Raw genomic sequence first — 22,992 nt, forward strand, 5'->3', positions numbered from 1 at the left:
TGTGGTAGTCGCAAATCCCTGTTTTCAATTAGAAACAACAACCCTGACTGGAGATTTCTTCGAACCTTTCTGACTTTGAATCTAGGCGTTGCTAGAGATACTGTTCACAAATCACGATATGAAAGACGTTTCATTGTAATCATATGGTTGTTTGGACGCTTGCGGTTGTTCCTCGCCAGTTAACAGTCAAAAATATTGACTGGTCAACAGTCGAAAATTCTTGATTTTAAAATTGAAAATTTTACAAAGAGAGCCGGGTAACAATAAAGATTGCCATGCAACGTGACGTCATGCTGTTAATTTAAATGACGTCCAAATATTATAAAAGTATATCAAGAGTTCATAATTTTTTAAATTTTTAATATAGATGCTACCAGGTAGTTTTTGATTTCTGTTATTTTAAAATACAGGAAAACAAGGAGTTAAACTAAAGTCTAAATTCGCATCGTTTTTGCACAATTCCTTGTTATGTTATTCAATGTTCATAAATACTAACCTTTAAAATACTCCTACAAGACTTGTCTCATAGACTAAATCGTTTGAAAACTTTAAAGGCAGACCACATCTACTCACAGTCGTCTGTATGTCTGAACATCGAGGATATAGTTTTATAGAGTTTCAATAACTTCTATACATCTCTTGTACGGGTTCCTAATACTCGTCGTATTCAGATTCGTGAATACAGATTTTGCCTTATAAGTACAAATCATCGACCAATGCAGAACGATACAATCAGAAAACAATCTGCTTAAGTTGCCGTCTATAACTCGAAAGTCTTTTTTATGTGTTCTCTCTGCTCTTGACCTATCCATTTCTAAGTCTTTGTCTTCCATATCGAGGTTAACACTGTGGTGAAACTATATAAAAACTGTATATAGCTCAAGTGAAACGATACATAAGGAATATACTAGTACTACAATATGCTGTTTTCTTGCACATTCCGAGTTTAAACGTTAATACTACGGAACATGGAAAACTAGTCACGGTTGTGAACCTGTTCACAATATTAGATACTTTCTGTATATAACAGTCTGCTTGGGGCGCCCATGCCATTGGATGGACGTGCCCGGAGTTCCAACTATGGACCAACATTGACGCCATATATACCCACATGGATTCTTAAAGCCAATGTAGCCCCAATGATGAGATCAACTTTTACATAACAATGATGCAAATGCATCCCGTTCATGATAAAACTACGAAGATGTGAAAGTGACGACTGATAATTGTTGATCTGTGTCGGGCACACGCTTGTTGTCAGTAATGCCTAGTCTGTCACAATACCTGGGAACCATTCTAACAATGAGCATTTCTCGGTAAATGATGGACAAGGTCTAACTTATTTTATTGATTTGATGGTTTTTGTATTCCCCTCACGTTCCTATACAGTCTAACATAGCAAGATTCGATTCCTTCTATACACAAAAACTTCACCCCAAAGCAGAGATCAGACTGTCAAGTGTCTTCACGATGAAGATTGAGATGTCACAAACCGAAACGTGAACTGCATGGTATAGGACTGTTGCCCTGAAAGACGTCCAGATCTCTCCACCCCGTCACCGGAACTGTCTGCAAGGTGTTCAGAGACCTACCAATTTATATAAATGACTTGGAGTTTCCGACATCAAACCATCTGATAAGGATGTGCTGTCTGCTTTCAGATTACCAATACTGTTGATCAATGGTCTGAACATGACGTGATATCGATATATATTTTTTCTTTTATCTATGACACAATGGCAACAAAATCGTTGCTATGAATCACAAAACAACGTTTTTATTGCAATGTGGCATTGATAATTTTAGTTATCAGTTTAAACTTACATGATCCACACGAGTAACATTTTACAGTATAGTATACTGTATTTATGAATTATGTGCTCATGTCGTAGGAAGAAAAATATCCAAAACTGTGTGTCAAAATAAAACGCCTCAATCATTCTTTTTTATAAATTAACGAGATAAAATGATTATAGAAATTCTTCAAATTTCAGTTTTCAAATGTTAAAATATATAATTTTCTATGATATCAAAAAATAATTTTGATTTTTTCGATTGTATATATTTCAAGGCCTTGTGATCACAGGCATTTGTAATTTTATGATAAAAATAGATGTGAAACTAATTTCGCTTTTTATAAACTACAAATGCATGTGCTACGATGATAAAAAATATTTGGATGAATGTGTCATTCATTAGTATAACATTTGTATGTGTGTAAAAGATGGGACGAATGTTTGCACATACGTACACGTGCATTCAAGATCCATCTCCGCACCTTTACATGCAGACAGAATGATACGTATTTTATTGTGCTTATAATCTTGCCCATAATCTTGGAAGGTTCGAACTTAAGTCTGATTTGTTATGCGTTAGTATTCTCCTGTGTAAGGTAGTAAAGTGAAGCACTAGATGCCCTCGGCTATAGACCTTACACATGTCCCATAGTAACTATTCACTGCAGCTGTGAACACGTGATACGAACAATGCCCGTTTAGTCTTTTACTGCTTAACAAAATAAAGAATCGTCCCCGAGGAGTTCAGAATGATTAGTGTGGTTGCTGACGGGAGGTGGGTGTCGTCCCGCTTCCACCAAACCACTATTATCTCAATACACTTTCTAGGTCAACGGGAAGGTGACATTAAACCGAATTAGATTTTGTCTTGGACAAAGTGCGTATTGGAAATTATAGAGGGAATCCCCGGGAGGACAAAGTAGGATATCATTGCACGCCAATACCAGATAATTTCCCAAGACGAAAATTGACGAGAGTATCGTGGAGGATATATTTTCATAAGTAGGTATCATTGGAGCCTGTTGATGGCTGACCAGCTCCGCCCCATCAATGCGCTAGCTGCCTGGCTTAGGACCGATGTCGTGGCATATTGATCTCCGCACTATCAATTACTGTTATAACCTGGAACATTGGGAGGTGGACAGATCCTCACTGATCGTTGGTCAATTAATTAATAGCCAGATCGAGAAGATGACCGTTTGATACGACACTTTGTAAGCTGAATATCCTCTGATAAGCGATTTGTTGCATTATAAGTACACAGTGTTAATTCAGGTTTCATGCAGAATATATTGTGATCGATAATTGGTTAACGGTAGGACGTGATGAGAAATATTAATCACATTAACAAGATATAGATATATAGATAATGGCAGGCTTTCCCTTATTACGAAAATTAGGTCGAACGAAGAACTGAGAAGTAACACAGGGTCATCACTAAGGCCGAGAGGATATACATTTCGGTAAAGGACAAGACTTGTAATATTCTTTGAAATAAAATAACATTATTGCATCAATGAAGACAGTTCAGAGCCCCTTGTTTCTACGATACACACCTGACGTGCTAGATACAGACATGGGTGACAATAAAAACCTCTGTCACGAATGAAGCAATAATCCATGATTGTCATAATATATTGGGAATTTGGACAACAATACCAATGAATAACTTCTGAAATCGATACAGTCATATTTAGATATCTAGTAAGTTTTTCATTGACACCCATATCTATTATGCTGCACGAAATTAGTTGGCATGCGCTCCCCTCGTGCGGACGTGGACACCCCGAGGAAGTAGATGGCGTGCTCACCTCCCTATGTGCGAGGAATCCGTACATGTTTGTTTCCCATAGGACACAGGTTAACAGAAACATCTACCGACTAATTCCCAAAGCAATCTTGTTAAAAGTCAACTTTGTATAGCGATAACCGCAGTTCATGTAATGCAAACACCGCATTTAGTTCTGCTTTCATTGACAGACGCAGGACGAGAGGTGTGCATATATTAACGTAAAATATAGGAAAGCGAGATTGCTTTTGTATATTTTTTATGTCAATTATTACTTATCTGTCAGTTTCATTACTTATTTAGATATTTGACCACCCAGGATTCAAATACAATCTATGGTATCGCCAATGTCATGCAAACAGTACGTTCACACCACGTCAACGACTGTTAACGATACAAGCTGCAGTCATGATCTTAATTATATGGCGAGACCTTCTCTCTGAACATCCAGTGTTCCCAACTGTGGCCGATCTCCACGTCTATCAAACCTTATTTACATCTTGTGATTTCATTCCTTCTCTTGTAATTAAGGACTATAATAGATTTGGGAAGGTTAAAATAATTTTAAAGTCTTCCGTATACTTAAAACAATCTACAACAGGAATCCCTAATTATCTCAATTAGTCGTTTTAGAAACAAACACACAGGATTCAGTGCCGATATGACAGCGTTCGAAGATTCATTCCCTCCTCCAACCAATTCATTGATACACAAACATATATATAACCAGATGATAGAATCAGTGAATTTAATGAAATCCACTTTGAAGATGAAATGTGTATGATCATTTGCAGAAGTATCAAATCCTATTCTTTAGCGTACCCATGATCAACGGCGAGGTGCGCCGTATCCCCTGACGAGGGCCTGAAACGATCACATATCACATGATTTATGTTACCGGAAGTGACAGCTTTAGCCACTGTTGCGACAAGCTCATGAGCCACACGTCAAACAGTTGTCGTTCTTGATGTCAAATAATTGACATTAAAGCCCCTGTTGGTAAACTAGGAAGTCTCCGTTTTAGATACCAGTACTCGGTATGAATACACAGCGGTACCATATATATCTATTCCCCATCTCTGTAAAGTCTGTATGCTGGAGCGGGAACATTCGTGTCGTGTTAGACATAGGTTGTGGTGTGTTAATATTTGTAAGCTAACTTTATTTTATGTCAGCTACGGACACCCCGTTCGCTTCATTCGTCCATTGAATATTATGACTTGCCTCCCTAAAGGCACAATTACGTTACGGCATGGCCAATTAACCCTGGCGACTAATCAGACTGAACAAAGTGTGTCTGTTTACACACCATCACACTGACCGACCTTGACAGATATAAGCCATTGTTTCAATCTATTACGATCGAAACCTGAAAAAGTCCAAATCGATTCTTTGTCTCCATTAAATGGTCTGGTGATTCTGACGTCCCGATGCACTCACGTCATGGTGGTGCGTTATGTCATCATGGCTGTCCTAATGTACTTAGTAATAGATAGGTAACATTCGTTTACCTTCCGATTATTCTCCTATCCATCCCACACTTAAATATCTCTTCTAATCATCTGCTCCGTCTCCGTACAGAAATGCTAAAACAAGTACATAGTTTTATACATGAAATAACACATTTATCGGGAGAATTACAATATTAAGTAGTGCCAGAGTTCATGATTCAGATCTATGTGCTCTTGTGTAGTTTTAATAGGAACATTCGAACGCCATAAACGAGTATGTTTCTGTAGTGAAAGGTGTGTATAAACATCGTAGTTACAGGTAGGACAATTGTGTGCTTGCGTATTGTGTTTACAACGCAATTTTCCCACTTAACAATCGACCAGTAAACGTTTACATAGTATCTGGTTCCGAACCTGTCACCATCCATCACTCATTTCAAGTTAATGGAGAAGGCACAAGCGGACACAACATGCCGCCATTTATTTTACACATACAGTGATTTAACGATATTTTGCTTCAATTGAACTTGTCCTCCGAATTCGCCCCCAGAAACGTTTATCGTCGACCTATTCCTTTCTTCTGAATTCAGTGATGATGTAAGATTGTATCGTCGAAACATTTCGCTTGACTGCCTTCAGAAATATCTTTACTTTTCCAATTGACTGCCTTCAGTAATGCTGTACAATTGTATCGTCGAACTTTTCCGCTTGACTCCCTTTAGTAATATTGTACACTTGTATCGTCGAACCTTTCCGCTTGACTGCCTTCAGTAAAACTTACAATTGTATCGTAGAACCTTTCCGATTGACTGCCTTCAGTAAAACTGTACAATTGTATCGTCGAACCTTTCCGCTTGACTGCCTTCAGTAAAACTGTACAATTTTATCGTCGAACCTTTCCGCTTGACTGCCTTAAGTAAAACTGTACAATTGTATCGTCGAACCTTTCCGCTTGACTGCCTTTGGTAATGATGCACAGTGTACTGTTGAGTCTCCTCTTGACGTAAACAGTGTATTGACACCACTGCCTTTTTGTTTAAGAGCCATATACTCGAATCGTTGTCATTCCTACTACAGTGTCAGAAGTACGACTTGTACAAGTAGAATGGAATGGCTCACTGTTGCCAGGGGAGCAAATTTACGACTAGTGGGAGTAACATATACATGTACTTAATTGTAGAATCTCGTTTAGTGTCATTATAAAAACAAACCCTTCACAATATCAGACCCAATGCAACACCGAAACTCTACGACATCAAAGTCTTCCGAAACACTCCCTAGAGACCGCTGTCAGTAATATTCGCAAGCGAAGAATACGCGCATCGAGGCGTTCTCCGGCTTTTGTGTGGCGAACCTTTGGCTGTGCGAGCAGCTCCTAATAATACACAACATTCGAACAATCGTCAACATTATCGCGATTAAAGATGGCGGCCGATAAAGGCGGAAGCGGTTGTGTATGTGTCTAACATGCGTGTTGGACGACACGATTCGATTAGATACTATACCAATGTGGATGTTTTAGTTGCATATTGACTGCAATCTAACTACTGGATCGATAATAAATACATTACAATCATTCTTTGATGACGCTCTCTGTGAAGTTTTCACATCGTAAAGTGGTTACAGTTTGACGTCAGTTTGATATTGGAAATCATCGAAAACTGAGTCGTTGTCATGTAGAGCTTAGCCTGGCGTGAAATAATGTTTGAGATATAAAAAAATCCTTGTTACATCAGTTACTGATAGAAGAGGCGGGCAAAGGGGCCTGCTTTAACGTAGGAAATCAATTTTAATGGAGAGACAATCAGTGCGGAACGTATCGAATCTTTGTGTCTGATTTTCGGCCTGAGTCTTGAGTACCATGTTGATTAGTTTATAAACGTTGGACACATATTCCCAGAAAAAGAAATAGTCCCAATTCTAAAATCTATCTGTCTCGGTTTCATTCTTGTTCGCATAACATTAGCAACAGTCAGAGGTAATGAACTATAACTCCATCTTAGTCAATTGCTAAATTTTAATCCGATGTAGAGCTTTGTCGCTTTCTTTATAGGAAACTTACTTCAATTTTTAATTTTCATATATCATGGCGAGACTAATAGATAAATACACGCTGATGATAATGACATTTAATTGTAGCATAAAGTCGTAGAGCAAATATAGCGTGTATGGTGACGGTAAGCAATTAGTGTTGACGTAATAAACTCTATATGGAACACAACAGTTATCAGCGTGAAAGATCATCAATAAACTTTATGAGCATGCAGCCGTGAAAGTGTTCCAACATTAATATACTCAGGTGAGATACGGGACATTAGGAATGCAAGCTTATTAAAAAAGGTCCTATAAATATATGATACATATAAATGTCAGGAAAACACAACATCCTACATAACACAAGGTCTGTGGTGGATCCAGGAGATTCCCACTGATAGACGATCTAATTTGTTTGTATCGACTAATTACTACAAGAGAAACTCTGTCAAACAAATAGCGTGACTTCATAACATACATGCATAATTTACATAAAAATGATGTTATTGAAACAAATGGAAAAACTTGGTGATATCGATATTAAATTTTTCATGACTGAACGTTTTATGAATGAATCAAAGAACATATTTAAGAAGCATACCTATGTTGAAAGCTACTTTAAAACATAGTTTTCATTCCCAAATTAATCAATATGATTATCTGGTACTGAAAATCAAAAATAGAAATATGTATTGTTACATCAGAACACAAAACATGTCCCTACCTGTTAAGGTAGTCCTGTGTTAAAAATCAATAGAAAAACATATAACAAAGGATTATATTACACGCCCTAATATGATCAAATCCGTACGAGTATTGACTGTATGTAACTTATAAAGGCTAAGCGAGGTTTTACAATCAGGAGAGGATACACAAGACAATATAATTTTTTTTTTTATTATTATTACGTTGTGTACCATTCTCAGTCTAGTGAAACTGTATTACCTCACATAAAACAAGTTATAACACTCAGTTCTGAAAGGGACTCGGCTATCTAGTGAAAGTATATTTTCCTATATAAAGTAAATTATGACACAAGACCAATATCTGTAATTAGTTGTAAATGATCTATGACTCCTTGTTTAATGTGGCAGAGTGGCGGAGTGTAATAGCACCAAGACTGTATACTATGCACAACATTATAACCCACAGACATTGTGGCACGAGACACAAAATCCTGGGTAGGCCTAAGTACTGGTTCAAACATCCTGATTAAAGTACAATTTTATTTGTGTCTGGGAATACTTGGGATGACATGTGCCTGGTTAATTCATGTGTTGTTATGGCGAGCTGATCACTTTGGTAAAACATTATGTTACAGTATGACATTATTGGCGTGACAGCGCCCACGGTAACACTACCCGGTAGGTATCTCACTAACCATGTCATTAGGATCCTTAATAATTTACATTCGTCTGAATAGCAATCAGCGCTTTTCTTTGACTGCCAGACTAAAACATCACCAACATTATTTTTATGGAAACTAATTTCTGGAAATACATAATTGAAGTCATAAATACATGAAATGGTTGTTCTTGATTGATACAATAGACATGCTAGTGTGTTTCTATAACCATTTGCAGGGATGTCGGTTACCTTGATAGTCAGTCGCTCTGGGTTCAGAAAATTTGTAATGGTCGTAATATCGTCAATTCGGGGTCGGTTTAAAAGTGTATTGGTCGCAATATCGTCAATTCGGGGTCTGTTTAAAATGCAATGGTCGTATTATCGTCAATTCGGGGTCTGTATAAAATATAATGGTCGTAATATCGTCTATTCGGAAGTATGTAGAAACTTGTGATGTTCAATAATCTAAATGTCATTGATACAAGCATTTTCATTGGTTGAAATGGTTGTGTCTATGAAGGGATAGAATGAAAAAAAAACAAAAAAAAAACCATTTCACAAAAATATACTCCTATTTACGATGACCACAAATCAACTGCTACTATCTTACGTTATATATTGTGATTATCTGAGGAATACATTTGGATTTGATAATGAAAATTGCCAGATTTGCGAAAAGTCAAAACACGACCTTTCTTTAGTTAAAGTCAAAATCATGGAGCTACTAATTCTTGTTGTTGCTTATAAAATAGTCGACGGTTTTTGTATTAAAATCAAACTGTGCATACACTGAATAAAACGGAGGTGCTATCTATTACAATCCTAATAACACTATCTATCACAATCCTAATAACACTATCTATCACAATCCTAATAACACTATCTATCACAGTCCTAATAACACTATCTATCACAATCCTAATAACACTATCTATCACAATCCTAATAACACTATCTATTACAATCCTAATAACACTATCTATCACAATCCTAACTAAACTGTCTACCTTTCACATCCTAATAACAATATTTATTCGTTATACAGAAAATTTCAGTCTTCACAATGCTGTCTTCACATAACATATCGTTTGTCTTTAAAGGGTATATATGAGACGGTGGCATGACTGAATTACTTTACACTAGGGTGAACTATACATCTTTATATTGGTCAGTTATGATCCGTACATCTTTATATTGGTCAGTTATGATCCGTACATCTTAAGATTGGTCAGTTATGATCCGTACATCTTAAGATTGGTCAGTTATGAACCGTACATCTTTAGATAGGCCAGTTATGATCCGTACATCTTAAGATTGGTCAGTTATGATCCGTACATCTTAAGATTGGTCAGTTATGATCCGTACATCTTAAGATTGGTCAGTTATGAACCGTACATCTTTAGATTGGTCAGTTATGATCCGTTCATCTTTAGATTGGTCAGTCATGAAAAGGACAACCCGTATTAACAACCAAGAGTATTATACAGTTAATGTGGTACATACTGTATCATATAGGGTAAACACTTATGTATCAAGACGGCGTAACTTTGGTATATTTTGTTAACAATACCGCCTTGTGGATGGATACTGACAGACCCACTACCCATTATGGCACTGTGAACTCATGTGGGTACATTCAGCAAGGTGTTTTAATGTCAATCTGTATCAACATGTTAACAAACTAAATCTTCACATTAGGTAACGCATTATTTCAAACGGATATTAATGGTTCAGTGTGCGACGTACACTGTATTTACTGGACAACCCACGGATGTGGTTTTTTTGTGGTTGGTGAAAACATCAAATATAATATGGTTCAGTTTTAATACAATAACGTAGATAACTAGGTTTAGGGTATAGTATTTCAAATCAATAATCCAGTTGCAATAGATTTAAATTTTAACGATTTGCAGAACATTAACCAAATTATTCTTTCATTGGTGAGGTATCATATTACGGAATAAATAACTAAATGTGTGTTGTGGAACACCAACAACGTGCAATAACACCACCCTCAACATATGACAGCTATTAATTATATAACCGGACACCACAGAGGAACAGTAATTTGTTAAAACCTTCAAGACACCATGGTTGTTATCGGGATGCGAACTTCTGCAGTTACATCGCAAGTGGTAACAAGGGAATAATGGAGCTCTCATTCTCATTTTACAATTTAAAGGGAAATTATGTAATTACAAGCAATTTCAACCTAATCAACATGTTTTCTTTTGTCTTAAATAAATAAGGATACTACTGAGACCCGAGTTCAAGAGCTGGAGCGTAGTCGTACAATACTATCACTTGGATTAAAACAGTAAATGGTAAATTGTCCGACGCGATGGCGGTCACCTGTCCGACGAGATGGCGATCACCTGTCCGACACGATGGAGGTCACCTGTCCGACGAGATGGCGATCACCTGTCCGACGAGATGGCGATCACCTGTCCGACGCGATGAAGGTCACTTATCCGACTGATGAGAAAAAAAGTCCTCACCTGTCTGACTGATGAGAATGAAAAGTCCTCACCTGTCCGACTGACGAGAATAAAAAGTCCTCACCTGTCCGACTGACGAGAATAAATAGTCCTCACCTATCCGACTGACGAGAATAAAAAGTCCTCACCTGTCTGACTGATGAGAATAAAAAGTCCTCACCTGTCCGACTGACGAGAATAAAAAGTCCTCACCTGTCCGACTGACGATAATAAAAATTCCTCACCTGTCAGACTGATGAGAATAAAAAGTCCTCACCTGTTTGACTGATGAGAAAAAAAAAGTCCTCTTCTGTCCGACTGATGAGAATAAAATGTCCTCACCTGTCCGACTGACGAGAATAAAAAGTCCTCACCTGTCCGACTGATGAGAATAAAATGTCCTCACCTGTCCGACTGATGAGAATGAAAAGTCCTCACCTGTCCGACTGATGAGAATGAAAAGTTTTCACCTGTCCGACTGATGAAGATAAAAAGTCCTCACCTGTCGGACCCATAGTATTTTTACCCTCGGTATGCCCATACATGGCACCAGAAGGGTTCAGGACCAGTTCATTGTAGACGTGATTACTACTGTCCCCTGGACAATTCCCTGGCTGACGATCACGCCTGTGTCTACAAGGAAACACCTAGACCAGACAAATCTCTGACGCTTAGTTACCATCGCGCGGTAGTATGGGCTTTATGACGGGACAACCGATCATGAATATTCATTTTACTGACAGTGATTCAATAACAAACCAACTTTTCTGACACGAAATGTCAGATACGGGGATGCGGTGAAATCTGCTGACATCTTTGTAATAAAACACACGATTGCCGATCTGACGATTGTTCTTGAAATTACTGAGAAGAGCCGTTACCTCTCCTCATCAATTTCGGGAACCATCGTGCTTGTTGTTAAGAGACTACGTTAGCTTTCGTAGGGTACTGTTACCACAGAGGGATGTGTCAATTAAGGTTTGATCCGTGTATTAACAAGGCATGCAAACATAGTTGTTAGTGGATCGATATCTAACGTTACAGCGATGTGATGGAGGTGTTTGTGTTACCCCGTTCACAGTAAGCGCGCGATTACATCGTAAACTCCACAACCAAATCTCAAGCCATTTGCTGTTATTCTTTGTGTTATATTAGAACATGTTCAGTGTCAAACGTCATGACCTGTCTCTGCTACCAATGGTATATAGAACAAAGAATATTGTTATGCGTTTTTAAAGTTCGAATGGTGTCTCTGGAGCTGACTACTAATACCGGAAGTTAGTGTAATTTGTAGCACGTGAAACATCAGCATGGCCACCAGTCTTCTGTCTTTTTATTTCTCTCCCCAGTACTAACATTTCTTTTGAAAAGCGCTGTGCCAAGCATGTCTCGGAGTTTCGCGACGCATTTCCAACTGATTCAACTATGGCAATTTTACACTTAATCAAGATCCAAATTTAGACTTTTCCACTTAATTAAAAAAGAAATAAAAGAATATGGGTAGTTTGTGCGGGAAAACGTTTTGGAAATGAACAAAAAAATATCAAGGGCATTACATGCCGCCCGCTGCCATCATAAGTCTCGAGCCATGCCCGTATCTTACACAGACATACGTGTGAGTCGGGCTTGTTTTCTAGTTTAATTTACTCTGCCATCGCGACAAAGCCACATACAACACAGATCACACAGCAGTCATGTTACACAAACAACACCAGCAACAAGTACACGATAAATTGAATCAGTTTTCGATAGTTCTTCGCTCGTTTCCATGTGGATAATTGCTGCGAGACAAATTACTTCCGGTCGTGTTGACAAAATAAGAAATGTTTGCAATTGAAAGTCATCAGCGCCGTTACTATTGATGTAGTATACCAGCTTCTTGGGGTTTCTGCCTCTGTGAGCGACTGATGGAATGTGATGAAATGTAAACAGCTGAGAAGCACATGAAATCATTGGAGAGGAAATCAGAATGCGTCTTACCTCCCGCCACTCTGACTGACGAGGAGGCTGATGACGCAGGAGACACAGGGCGAGGTGGTGATCCGCTCAATTGTTACCCATCATGTAATCTCGATGTTACACACATGTTTCGTTAGGGCAACAATCGCCGCATCAATTACAGCATCATGTCCAGACAATTTCATAAACTGATAAATCACTTGTGCTGACCAGATGATCAATGACCTTAGCCATAATGGATGGCCAGTATAAATCGGCAGGCTCCGAGAAGCCGATGTACCATTATTGCATTTCCCCTTGAATAATTCAGCAAAGAATGCAAATACACCAGAAATTTGCACAAATGAGATCTAATAATGTGTTTTCTTACATACATAGCAGACATCTTGTGACGGCGTGTTCCCTGGATAGAAGATTGCGATAAAGTAATTTTGATTCCTGGTGACAGAAGTTAGATCATGCTCACAACATCAGGTGGTCTCGGGGCGAACGGGACCTAAGTCTGCTAAACTCATTGTCTAATTGACTAAATTAATCAATAGAGAAGGTGACGGGCATTGTGTTACTAAATGCATACTCGGTATGCTCAACATGAAACGTCATGCTAATTAAACATCTAAAAGACTCTCGTTAAAGTTTTTGAGGTTAAAAGTCGATATCGCAATCATACATGTGGATCTACAGGAGCAAAGAGGAGAAATTGTTACATTCCTAATCATCAAATATGCAGCATGCACTATTAATTGGGACCAAGTTTAGACTTTCCATGAATAATCCCAGTATGACTCTGACCCTCACGATGACCAGAGGTAGGTCTGCCAGTCTGGGGTCTTAAATGGGTTACCTCATCTGGACAAGTAATGTACACGCGGCACATTGGCCCACTTTTTCTTGTTTTATTGCTCTCTTCTCAATGCATTGGTGTATTCCATAGCCCTGAAGCAGGGTTGCACAGTGAGTATAGACAGAGTCGCGTCCAGGGCGACCATTATGGCGATAGCTTGTACACGGACCGGGCCTAACCAAAGACAATTCTCCATTAAGTAACTGCAATACCGAATCTATTTCGGTATCCAAGCCGTGAGCAATGGGCTATAATTCCGTCCTCGTTGACGTTCACCTTCCATTACAGCTATTGCTTTTCTGTGTTTACATGATTAGTCTAAAATGTCCATTGTCATGCAGAAAATAAAACATATAGAAAACGACAATGCTTGCCACAGCTGTATTATCACATTGGTCGAAAAAACTGATGGTAACGGCTAAATCTATAGCAGCATGCCGTCAACTGGCAGGTTTAACCATCACAAACCAGTAATCCACCCCAAAGGCAGCACAATTGTGATGTGATTCCTACCCATGTCAGGGACAACACAAAGGACATTCTAGCTGTGATGACAATTTACGGATATCCAATGACCATGATATGGAGCAGGAATATCCAGGCACTATTGATGGAACAAGCTTTGATAACATAAGTGAATAAACCTAAATATAAACACTAGAGAGTTCTCGTCATCGTTTATAGAATATGAGTTACCTAGTCATAGTTGTTTAGGGGCTGTACATACCTGTAAACTTTATTGATTTGACAACAAGTTTCATCAACTTATATTTATCACGCTTGTTGGCCCGAATGGAAGCACGCGAGGGATCTTGCTGTGGGAGGAAAGCGAAGTACCCGGGGAAAACTCACATGGTCGGGAAGGTGACCCCGTACCTTTTCACGTCCAAGCGGGGAATCGAACCCCGGCCGTCTAGGTGAAATTTATACCTAATCATTGCTAAATGGTAGCTACACAGTCACCACGTATCGAAACATTGCACGTGGTGTTAATTTGAAGTCAGTAAGGAAGCCATTAGGGATCATGAAGGAACATTCCAATATCATACGACATTTTATTGCGTCTTACATGTCAAAGTTGGTGATGTTAGCCTCTGACATCAGTTAACTACACATATTCATAATTTACGGTCGTTATTTAATGTTTAATAGAATCCTATACTTTACAATGTTCTGTAAGTTCTAGTGATGTGTATTCATGAACGTCCAATAGTGGTTTACAATAATCCAAGTACACAATCCAGTTCTCACATTGTCACAACAATACATACAGGAAGATGCAGAGGAATACTGTACAATAAATGTGCTGAGTGTCTTATTACATATTCCAGACAACATTTATTCTGTTTTTGTTATAGAATAATTTATGAGCCGCAGATTGTATGAATGTCCTTTTCAATGACGTAACAACAATACAGATCTGTTATATTTCGCGCGTGCATATTTATGTGGTTTTGCACTTTAGAGTAGAGGAACTGCCAAGTATACGTCATGAAGCACCCAGCGACCTCTATAACTTCACGTAACAAAGACACGCGATATCTTTGCATACACACGATTTGTGTACAAAGTATTTCCGTTCGTGGTAGGTTCGCCCCAGTTTCCTCAACGTTTCCTAGCATTATTTAATCCCTTGTCCGAATTTACCGAATTTAAGAAACTTTCCTTAGCTGAGATTTTCCCCTGATCCAATAATGCATTCCTATGGATGTCGTGATCGGGTCACACCAGTGATGTTGGCAACAGTGGTTTCTCTTGAGTGAAGTCATGGGACCGACTACTGGCCATGGTGAAGAAGCATCTTATGGCATCGTCAGTTCTTTAATATATCAGGAGTGAGAGCGACTGAGGATATCGTTCATTAGTTGGACAGAAATAATTACTAGTGTGTAATTGTACTAGTTATGGTTCAGCACTGTATTCTGTCGTAAGACATGTTCATAGTGTCTGGTATGGCCAGTAAAGGGGCGGACTAGTGAAGGACTGATCGGTCGTCCAACACAGCAGAAAGTGTTGCACGGATTCCGAGCCGGCTTTAGGGCCGTGCTGTCCAAACGTGGTATTATCTTTGTGGGTTACCCTGCTACTGCAAAGGACTGTTTACTTGCTTTCTGTGGGTCGGGCAAGGACGACTTAAATTACTGAGTTTTCATTGTAAAACGAATAAGAGGCGTTTGTGAAAGTAAGTGTCGAGCCGAATTCAAACTCGCCTTTACCAGTTTTTCAATCATTTGTGCGTTATAATTTAAGTCTGTTCAACAATGCAAATCATGCCGGAAACAGAATCGTCGTTGAATCAAGTATCCTAACGTACAGGGCATGATATAATGACTACTGTCGGTAAACTTTTTGTTGTGAAAATCTTTATTTAGCATAAGTAATTCAGCCATTGGCGTGCTCGGCATTCCGTGGTTGTACCTTCTAGGTAGAGACAAGTATGGTAAACAAGACCATTCCATTGCACGGCTGTACATGAAACAAGTTGATTCTCCTCCCCTAATCAACACCCATAACATTAAACTTACAGATGTATGCCACTCTACACGATAATTAGAACTAATGGTGATCTCGAAACGTTATTTATCCCTCCGGCATGTCACGTGGCGCTTTCTAACGAAATTGACTTCTATCGTCTCCTGGATGCGCACTTGTTTATTGGACAGGAAGTACTGCATTTCCGCGACTCTGATCACACGATAGGATTAATAAAGCGCCCGGGAGAATCGGAATACCATAAACACAGGTCAGACAGCTAAATCTCCTCAGAATCGTTATCAAAACGCCTATGGGATCCTGATTATTGTTCATAGTTTTAAGGGCTAATAAAAGTGAGGGAAACAAGAGCTCTTGGGATGCAGCGTTATATACTTGTATTGAAACCAATATGATGCTTTGGTTGGACAGCAAAGGGCAGCTCCTGGGAATTTGCAATTTCCAAATCAAGGAAGACACATCTACATTTATAAACACTAATTTCATTCTCCCCTACTGTACCAAACTTTAAGATTGTTAACACAACTGTGACGAACACATATGGAGTTGAGGCGTTGTGGGGATCCTTATAAAGGTGCTGGTTTCCGCTCTGAGCTGCGATTTGGCCTGGCCTGATGAGTAACTGTATAACTTGATTGAGGTCGGCTCCAGGGAGACTCCGCTGATGATTCTTCCACTAATACTTATCTAAATCTAATTTCAGCCCAGTCGCATCCTGACTGTAGCAGCTTTATTGAATTCATATTCCATATTATCCATAAAAGGAACAACACGAATCCATAACATTTACTTAGCACAGACATTTATACGTAAACAATGGTTGGGTGAACAACGACGCGGATATAGACATATTTCAAATTCCATTTGAAATCGTTTATACATCAATGGCACTACGTAAACTGTCACCATCCCGCTATATCTCTCAGCCAGTTAATTCACCACCGACCACGCCCACTAACATATCTACCTCTTCTTATCGCTAGCTTTACACAACTACTAAATTACACTTGTAATTAACAGTAAACAACTACAGAAAAACAACAATATCTTAGAGTTACCATAATATGAGAAAATGTAAGATACAGGTACATATTATATTCCTGTATTACAACAGCATGTGTAGTGACAAGTTTGATGTTGTGGCTGTGAACTAATGAATGCGACATCGTTTTCTCAACAAGGTTTGCTAAATGTGTATTGTAATTATCTTTAGAACGTATAAAAACAAATATTGTTCATTTCCCGCCATCTTGATGTGAATAAGGTCGTTATTTGACAATAATGCACCGACACGATGTTAACCTAATACCGGATTGATTGATCTGACTTAATGACTTTGAAATACCGGAAAATGGATAACAGGAATATAAATGAGGTCAAATGAAAAATATTACGGCATTGGAAAACAATTAATCTTAACTTCTGATGTTGGAATTCCCACGATGGTATCGGCTATACGTGTGTCATGGGTATCCGCATGTACCAACGGTAAAAACATTTCCTGTTTAAACATCCAACTAAGCCTCTAAATATTAAATTGCTGTCTAATTTTGAATCAAATCTTAACTTAAATTAACTTGTAGTATTGTGATCGGGGATAAATATCTATTTAAGGGATGCTTAGAGAAACCGGATCTACCTACAGTGCAGTTTATAAGCCACAGCATTAATTTAAGCAATGAACAGCGGTTTTAGTGTTGTTATTGTCGATATGGCAGCAAGATGTATGGTGGGCAAATGGTATGGGAACCCGTTATGTAAACATATGGTGGTACTTAACATATATCCATGTTCTTTAGGCGAACCTAGGCTTTGTCTAGGAATTGTCAGTGTCGTTCTATGCTAAACGTGACAAATTTTGGTACCTAACTCCATTATCATTATGCCTACATTTTATCGTATCCCACTGGGCACGCTATGTGAAACACACAATATACCACTGGACACGCTATGTGAAAAACACCATATCCCACTGGACACGCTATGTGAAACACCATATCCCACAGGACATGCTTTGTGAAACACACCATATCCCACTGGACATGCTATGTGAAACACCATATCCCACTGGACACGCTATGTGAAACACACAATATACCACTGGACACGCTATGTGAAAGAAACATATCCCACTGGACATGCTATGTGAAACACCATATCCTACTGGACACGCTATGTGAAACACTATATTCCACTGTTATTACAAAACAGAAAAGCCAATTCATCGGAATTCATCATATTTAAGACCCAACTGCGATTTGATTTCAAGTGTTAATGGCTTCCATTAATGGGTGGATGTTTTGGGGTAGCATGTCGACCTCGGGCCGAAGAAATCCCAGCTGCCATTGAACAATTACTCTATACATTCCTCGTTACAGTGACAAGATTCGTGACTGTACTTCCGGTTGGGAACTGTCAAACATGTTAAAGCTTTCAGAACCATAAAATGGTTGTAGTTAACACGCGACGTAAGCCCAACACATTATGCAAGCATGGGAGTCGGCAGCACTACTAATCCGGAAGTGATGTAATAATGTGTCGATTAACAATTAATAATGCCTCTCTGAGTGGACGCTGTAAAGATGCCATATATTCGATTAAGTTTTTTTCCGTCGTGCCTACCAGGTGGTGTTGCCGGGATCACGGGGTGAAGGCAGACGTCAGGGACCGTGTAATGGGTGAAGGTAGACGTCAGGGACCGTGTAATGGGTGAAGGTAGACGTCAGGGGCCGTGTAATGGGTGAAGGTAGACGTCAGGGACCGTGTAATGGGTGAAGGTAGACGTCAGGGACCGTGTAATGGGTGAAGGTAGACGTCAGGGGCCGTGTAATGGGTGAAGGTAGACGTCAGGGGCCGTGTAATGGGTGAAGGTAGACGTCAGGGACCGTGTAATGGGTGAAGGTAGACGTCAGGGACCGTGTAATGGGTGAAGGTAGACGTCAGGGACCGTGTAATGAACAGTTCACGATTGGGAAACTCTGGTCTTGTTTTAAAGTACAAAGATATAAAAACAAACACTGCTGCACAGTGTCGTCCGTTATCTATGATGTAGACATCACGCTTGGGACGCTTGTTAATATATAAGTCACTCATCCAGTTATGGCGTTGATGTGTAGAGTTCTAAAAACAGTTATTTTGCATAATAGAAGTATTCTGTAAATAATTTGGTCTATATGTGACGTTTCGAGTGTTTCCGGCGTATAAACGTGACTTTCTCCTCGGAACACGTGATTGTGAGCTTAGAAACGCTACTACACGTGGCATTGGACATGCCGCGCATACTTGTACACGTGACTGTGAACTCAGACATTGACTTGTAAACGTGACTTTGAACAAGTGGCACATACTTGAACATGTGGCCGTGAAAAATAGAAAGCGTGAATGCGATCCCGTCACATTGACCTGTTCACACGACTGTGCACCAGCTACATTGACTTGAACACTCGAATGTGACCAATCTACATTGAATTGTACACATAAATGTGACCTAGACATATTGTATTGTTCACATGAATGTGACTCAGTCATATTGACATGTGCACGTGACTGTGGACCAGTCACACTGACTTGTACACGTGATTGTGGACCAGTCATAATGACTTGGACACGTGACTGTCGACCAGTCACACTGATCATGACTTGTACACGTGACTGTGGACCAGTCATATTGACTTTGACACGTGACTGTCGACCAGTCACACTGACTTGTACATGTGACTGTGTACTAGTCCCATTGACTTGTATACGTGACTGTGGACCAGTCACACTGACTTGTACACGTGACTGTGGACCAGTCATATTGACTTGGACACGTGACTGTCGACCAGTCACACTGACTTGTACATGTGACTGTGTACTAGTCCCAATGACTTGTACACCTGACTGTGTACTAGTCCCATTGACTTGTATACGTGACTGTGGACCAGTCACACTGACTTGTACACGTGACTGTGGACCAGTCATATTGACTTGGACACGTGACTGTCGACCAGTCACACTGACTTGTACATGTGACTGTGTACTAGTCCCAATGACTTGTACACCTGACTGTGTACTAGTCCCATTGACTTGGACACGTGACTGTGGACCAGTCACACTGACTTGTACACGTGACTGTGGACCAGTCATATTGACTTATACACGTGACTGTGGACCAGTGAAATTGACTTGAATGCGTGAATGTGTCCCATCTGACCAAATCATTCTGATTTGTACACGTGAATGTGAACAGGTCATGCAGATTTGAACAAGTGGATGTGAAATACCAGTATCACATACTAGTAAACGCGCCTATGACAATGATGCACATACTTGAACACGTGAGTGTAAAATGGTCAAAGCGTGAATGGGACCATGTCACACTGACTTTAACACGTGAGTATGACTCTGTACATGTGAACTAGCCTCGCGGACATGAACTATTTAAAGATACTGCACCCGTGTCGCTGTATCAGGAATTGTATGCCCTTGGCACGGTATTATCAGGATTTACATGTGCCCGTGGCTCTGTATCGGGATTTACATGTGCCCGTGGCTCTGTATCGGGATTTACATGTGCCCGTGGCTCTGTATCAGGATTTACATGTGCCCGTGGCTCTGTATCGGGATTTACATGAGCCCGTGGCTCTGTATCGGGATTTACATGTGCCCTTGGCTCTGTATCGGGATTTACATGTGCCCGTGGCTCTGTATCGGGATTTACATGTGCCCGTGGCTCTGTATCAGGATTTACATGTGCCCGTGGCTCTGTATCGGGATTCACATGTGCCCGTGGCTCTGTATCGGGATTTACATGTGCCCGTGGGTCTGTATCGGGATTTACATGTGCCCGTGGCTCTGTATCAGGATTTACATGTGCCCGTGGCTCTGTATCAGGATTTACATGTGCCCGTGGCTCTGTATCGGGATTTACATGTGCCCGTGGCGCAGTATCGGGAATCGTACGCCCGTGTTGCTTTATCAGAGATCGTAACCTTGCGGTGTGTCCGTGGCGTTGCATCATGGATTAAATTAATGCTCAGATCTGCTGTATCATGAAATGAGTGTGCATTCGTGCCATTGTATCGGGGAGTGCGCGCCCGTGTCGTTGTATCGAGAAGTGCGCGCCCGTGTAGTTGTATCGGAGAGTGCGAGCCCGTGTCGTTGTATCGAGGAGTGCGCGCCCGTGTCGTTGTTTTAAGGAGTGCTCGCCCGTGACGTTGTATTTTGGGAGTGCTCGCCCGTGACGTTGCATCGGCTAGCGGGGCCCGTGTCGTTGTATCGGGGAGAGCACGCCCATGCCCTATATAAAGATACGGCATTATAAAGGGATTATAACTGTTTTGTTTCGGTTGAAACCATTCTTCTTTTACTGCAGACCTGCCTCATTCATTTTTCATGTCTGTATCCAGCAATCTACGGATACCATTGTGTTATCGGTAATACGTGCTAGGACCCTGAACTCCCCTGGGGCCGCACATATTAGCCGTTTATTACACCAGTAATAATACTTTTCCAGCATCCTAGTTCGATGGACCACGTTCCGGATTTCGTCAGTGAAAGGTCCATTTGATACCTCACTAGTAGCGCTCTAGGTAATTTGATTTGGATTTGAAATATGCCTTTGGTTCAAAATTGAACATGATGCAAACATCGTTAATATATTGACTAGGAGATTAAAATATGATAGAAGATATCCGTCACCATCGATTAATATTGGAAATAAATTGGCGACGTCTCAACATCAGGGATAACGAATCTGTTTATGACAAGCGCTTTCGCTTTTGTATTTTCAAATAACAGTTGACAAGTACTGAAGCTATTAGATGAAGTGTGGCTTTGATAAGAACACAACAAAATATCCAAACAAATTAAATTAAAATACTTAAAACGTGCACTAATTTACAAAGAAACTTTTTTTGTCGTGGTATCGTTATAACAACTGTTTGTCGTGGTATCGTTATAACAACTGTTTGTCGTGGTATCGTTATAACAACTGTTTGTCGTGGTATCGTTATAACAACTGTTTGTCGTGGTATCGTTATAACAACTGTTTGTCGTGGTATCGTTATAACAACTGTTTGTCGTGGTATCGTTATAACAACTGTTTGTCGTGGTATCGTTATAACATCTGTTTGTCGTGGTATCGTTATAACAACTGTTTGTCGTGGTATCGTTATAACATCTGTTTGTCGTGGTATCGTTATAACAACTGTTTGTCGTGGTTTCGTTATTACAACCATTTGTCGTGGTATCGTTATAACAACTGTTTGTCGTGGTATCGTTATAACAACTGTTTGTCGTGGTATCGTTATAACAACTGTTTGTCGTGGTATCGTTATAACAACTGTTTGTCGTGGTATCGTTATAACAACTGTTTGTCGTGGTATCGTTATAACAACTGTTTGTCGTGGTATCGTTATAACAACTGTTTGTCGTGGTATCGTTATAACAACTGTTTGTCGTGGTATCGTTATAACATCTGTTTGTCGTGGTATCGTTATAACAACCATTTGTCGTGGTATCGTTATAACATCTGTTTGTCGTGGTATCGTTATAACAACTGTTTGTCGTGGTATCGTTATAACAACTGTTTGTCGTGGTATCGTTATAACAACTGTTTGTCGTGGTATCGTTATAACAACTGTTTGTCGTGGTATCGTTATAACAACTGTTTGTCGTGGTATCGTTATAACAACTACTTGCAATGTTATCGTTTTAGAAGAACGGTTGATTTGTATCCACAATTATCACCAGCTTTAGAGATATACTTCGTCGTTTAATAATTCATCTCGACCGTAAAGAAATGGCATGTTTCTCCATA

General features: G+C 39.7%; 2 protein-coding genes across 3 annotated transcripts in view; both read right to left on the reverse strand.

Moving 5' to 3' along the window:
- Positions 1 to 22,992, reverse strand: part of LOC117323950 (neuropeptide prohormone-4-like) — a 71,472-nt gene that overhangs the window by 43,489 nt on the left and 4,991 nt on the right. The window lies entirely within an intron of this gene.
- Positions 20,641 to 21,189, reverse strand: LOC117322724 (circumsporozoite protein-like). The gene has a single exon (XM_033877663.1). It carries the CDS (start codon positions 21,187 to 21,189, stop codon positions 20,641 to 20,643), a length of 549 nt encoding a protein of 182 aa, XP_033733554.1.

This window comes from Pecten maximus, chromosome 3, assembly GCF_902652985.1.
Source record: "Pecten maximus chromosome 3, xPecMax1.1, whole genome shotgun sequence".
NCBI lineage: Eukaryota > Metazoa > Mollusca > Bivalvia > Pectinida > Pectinidae > Pecten > Pecten maximus.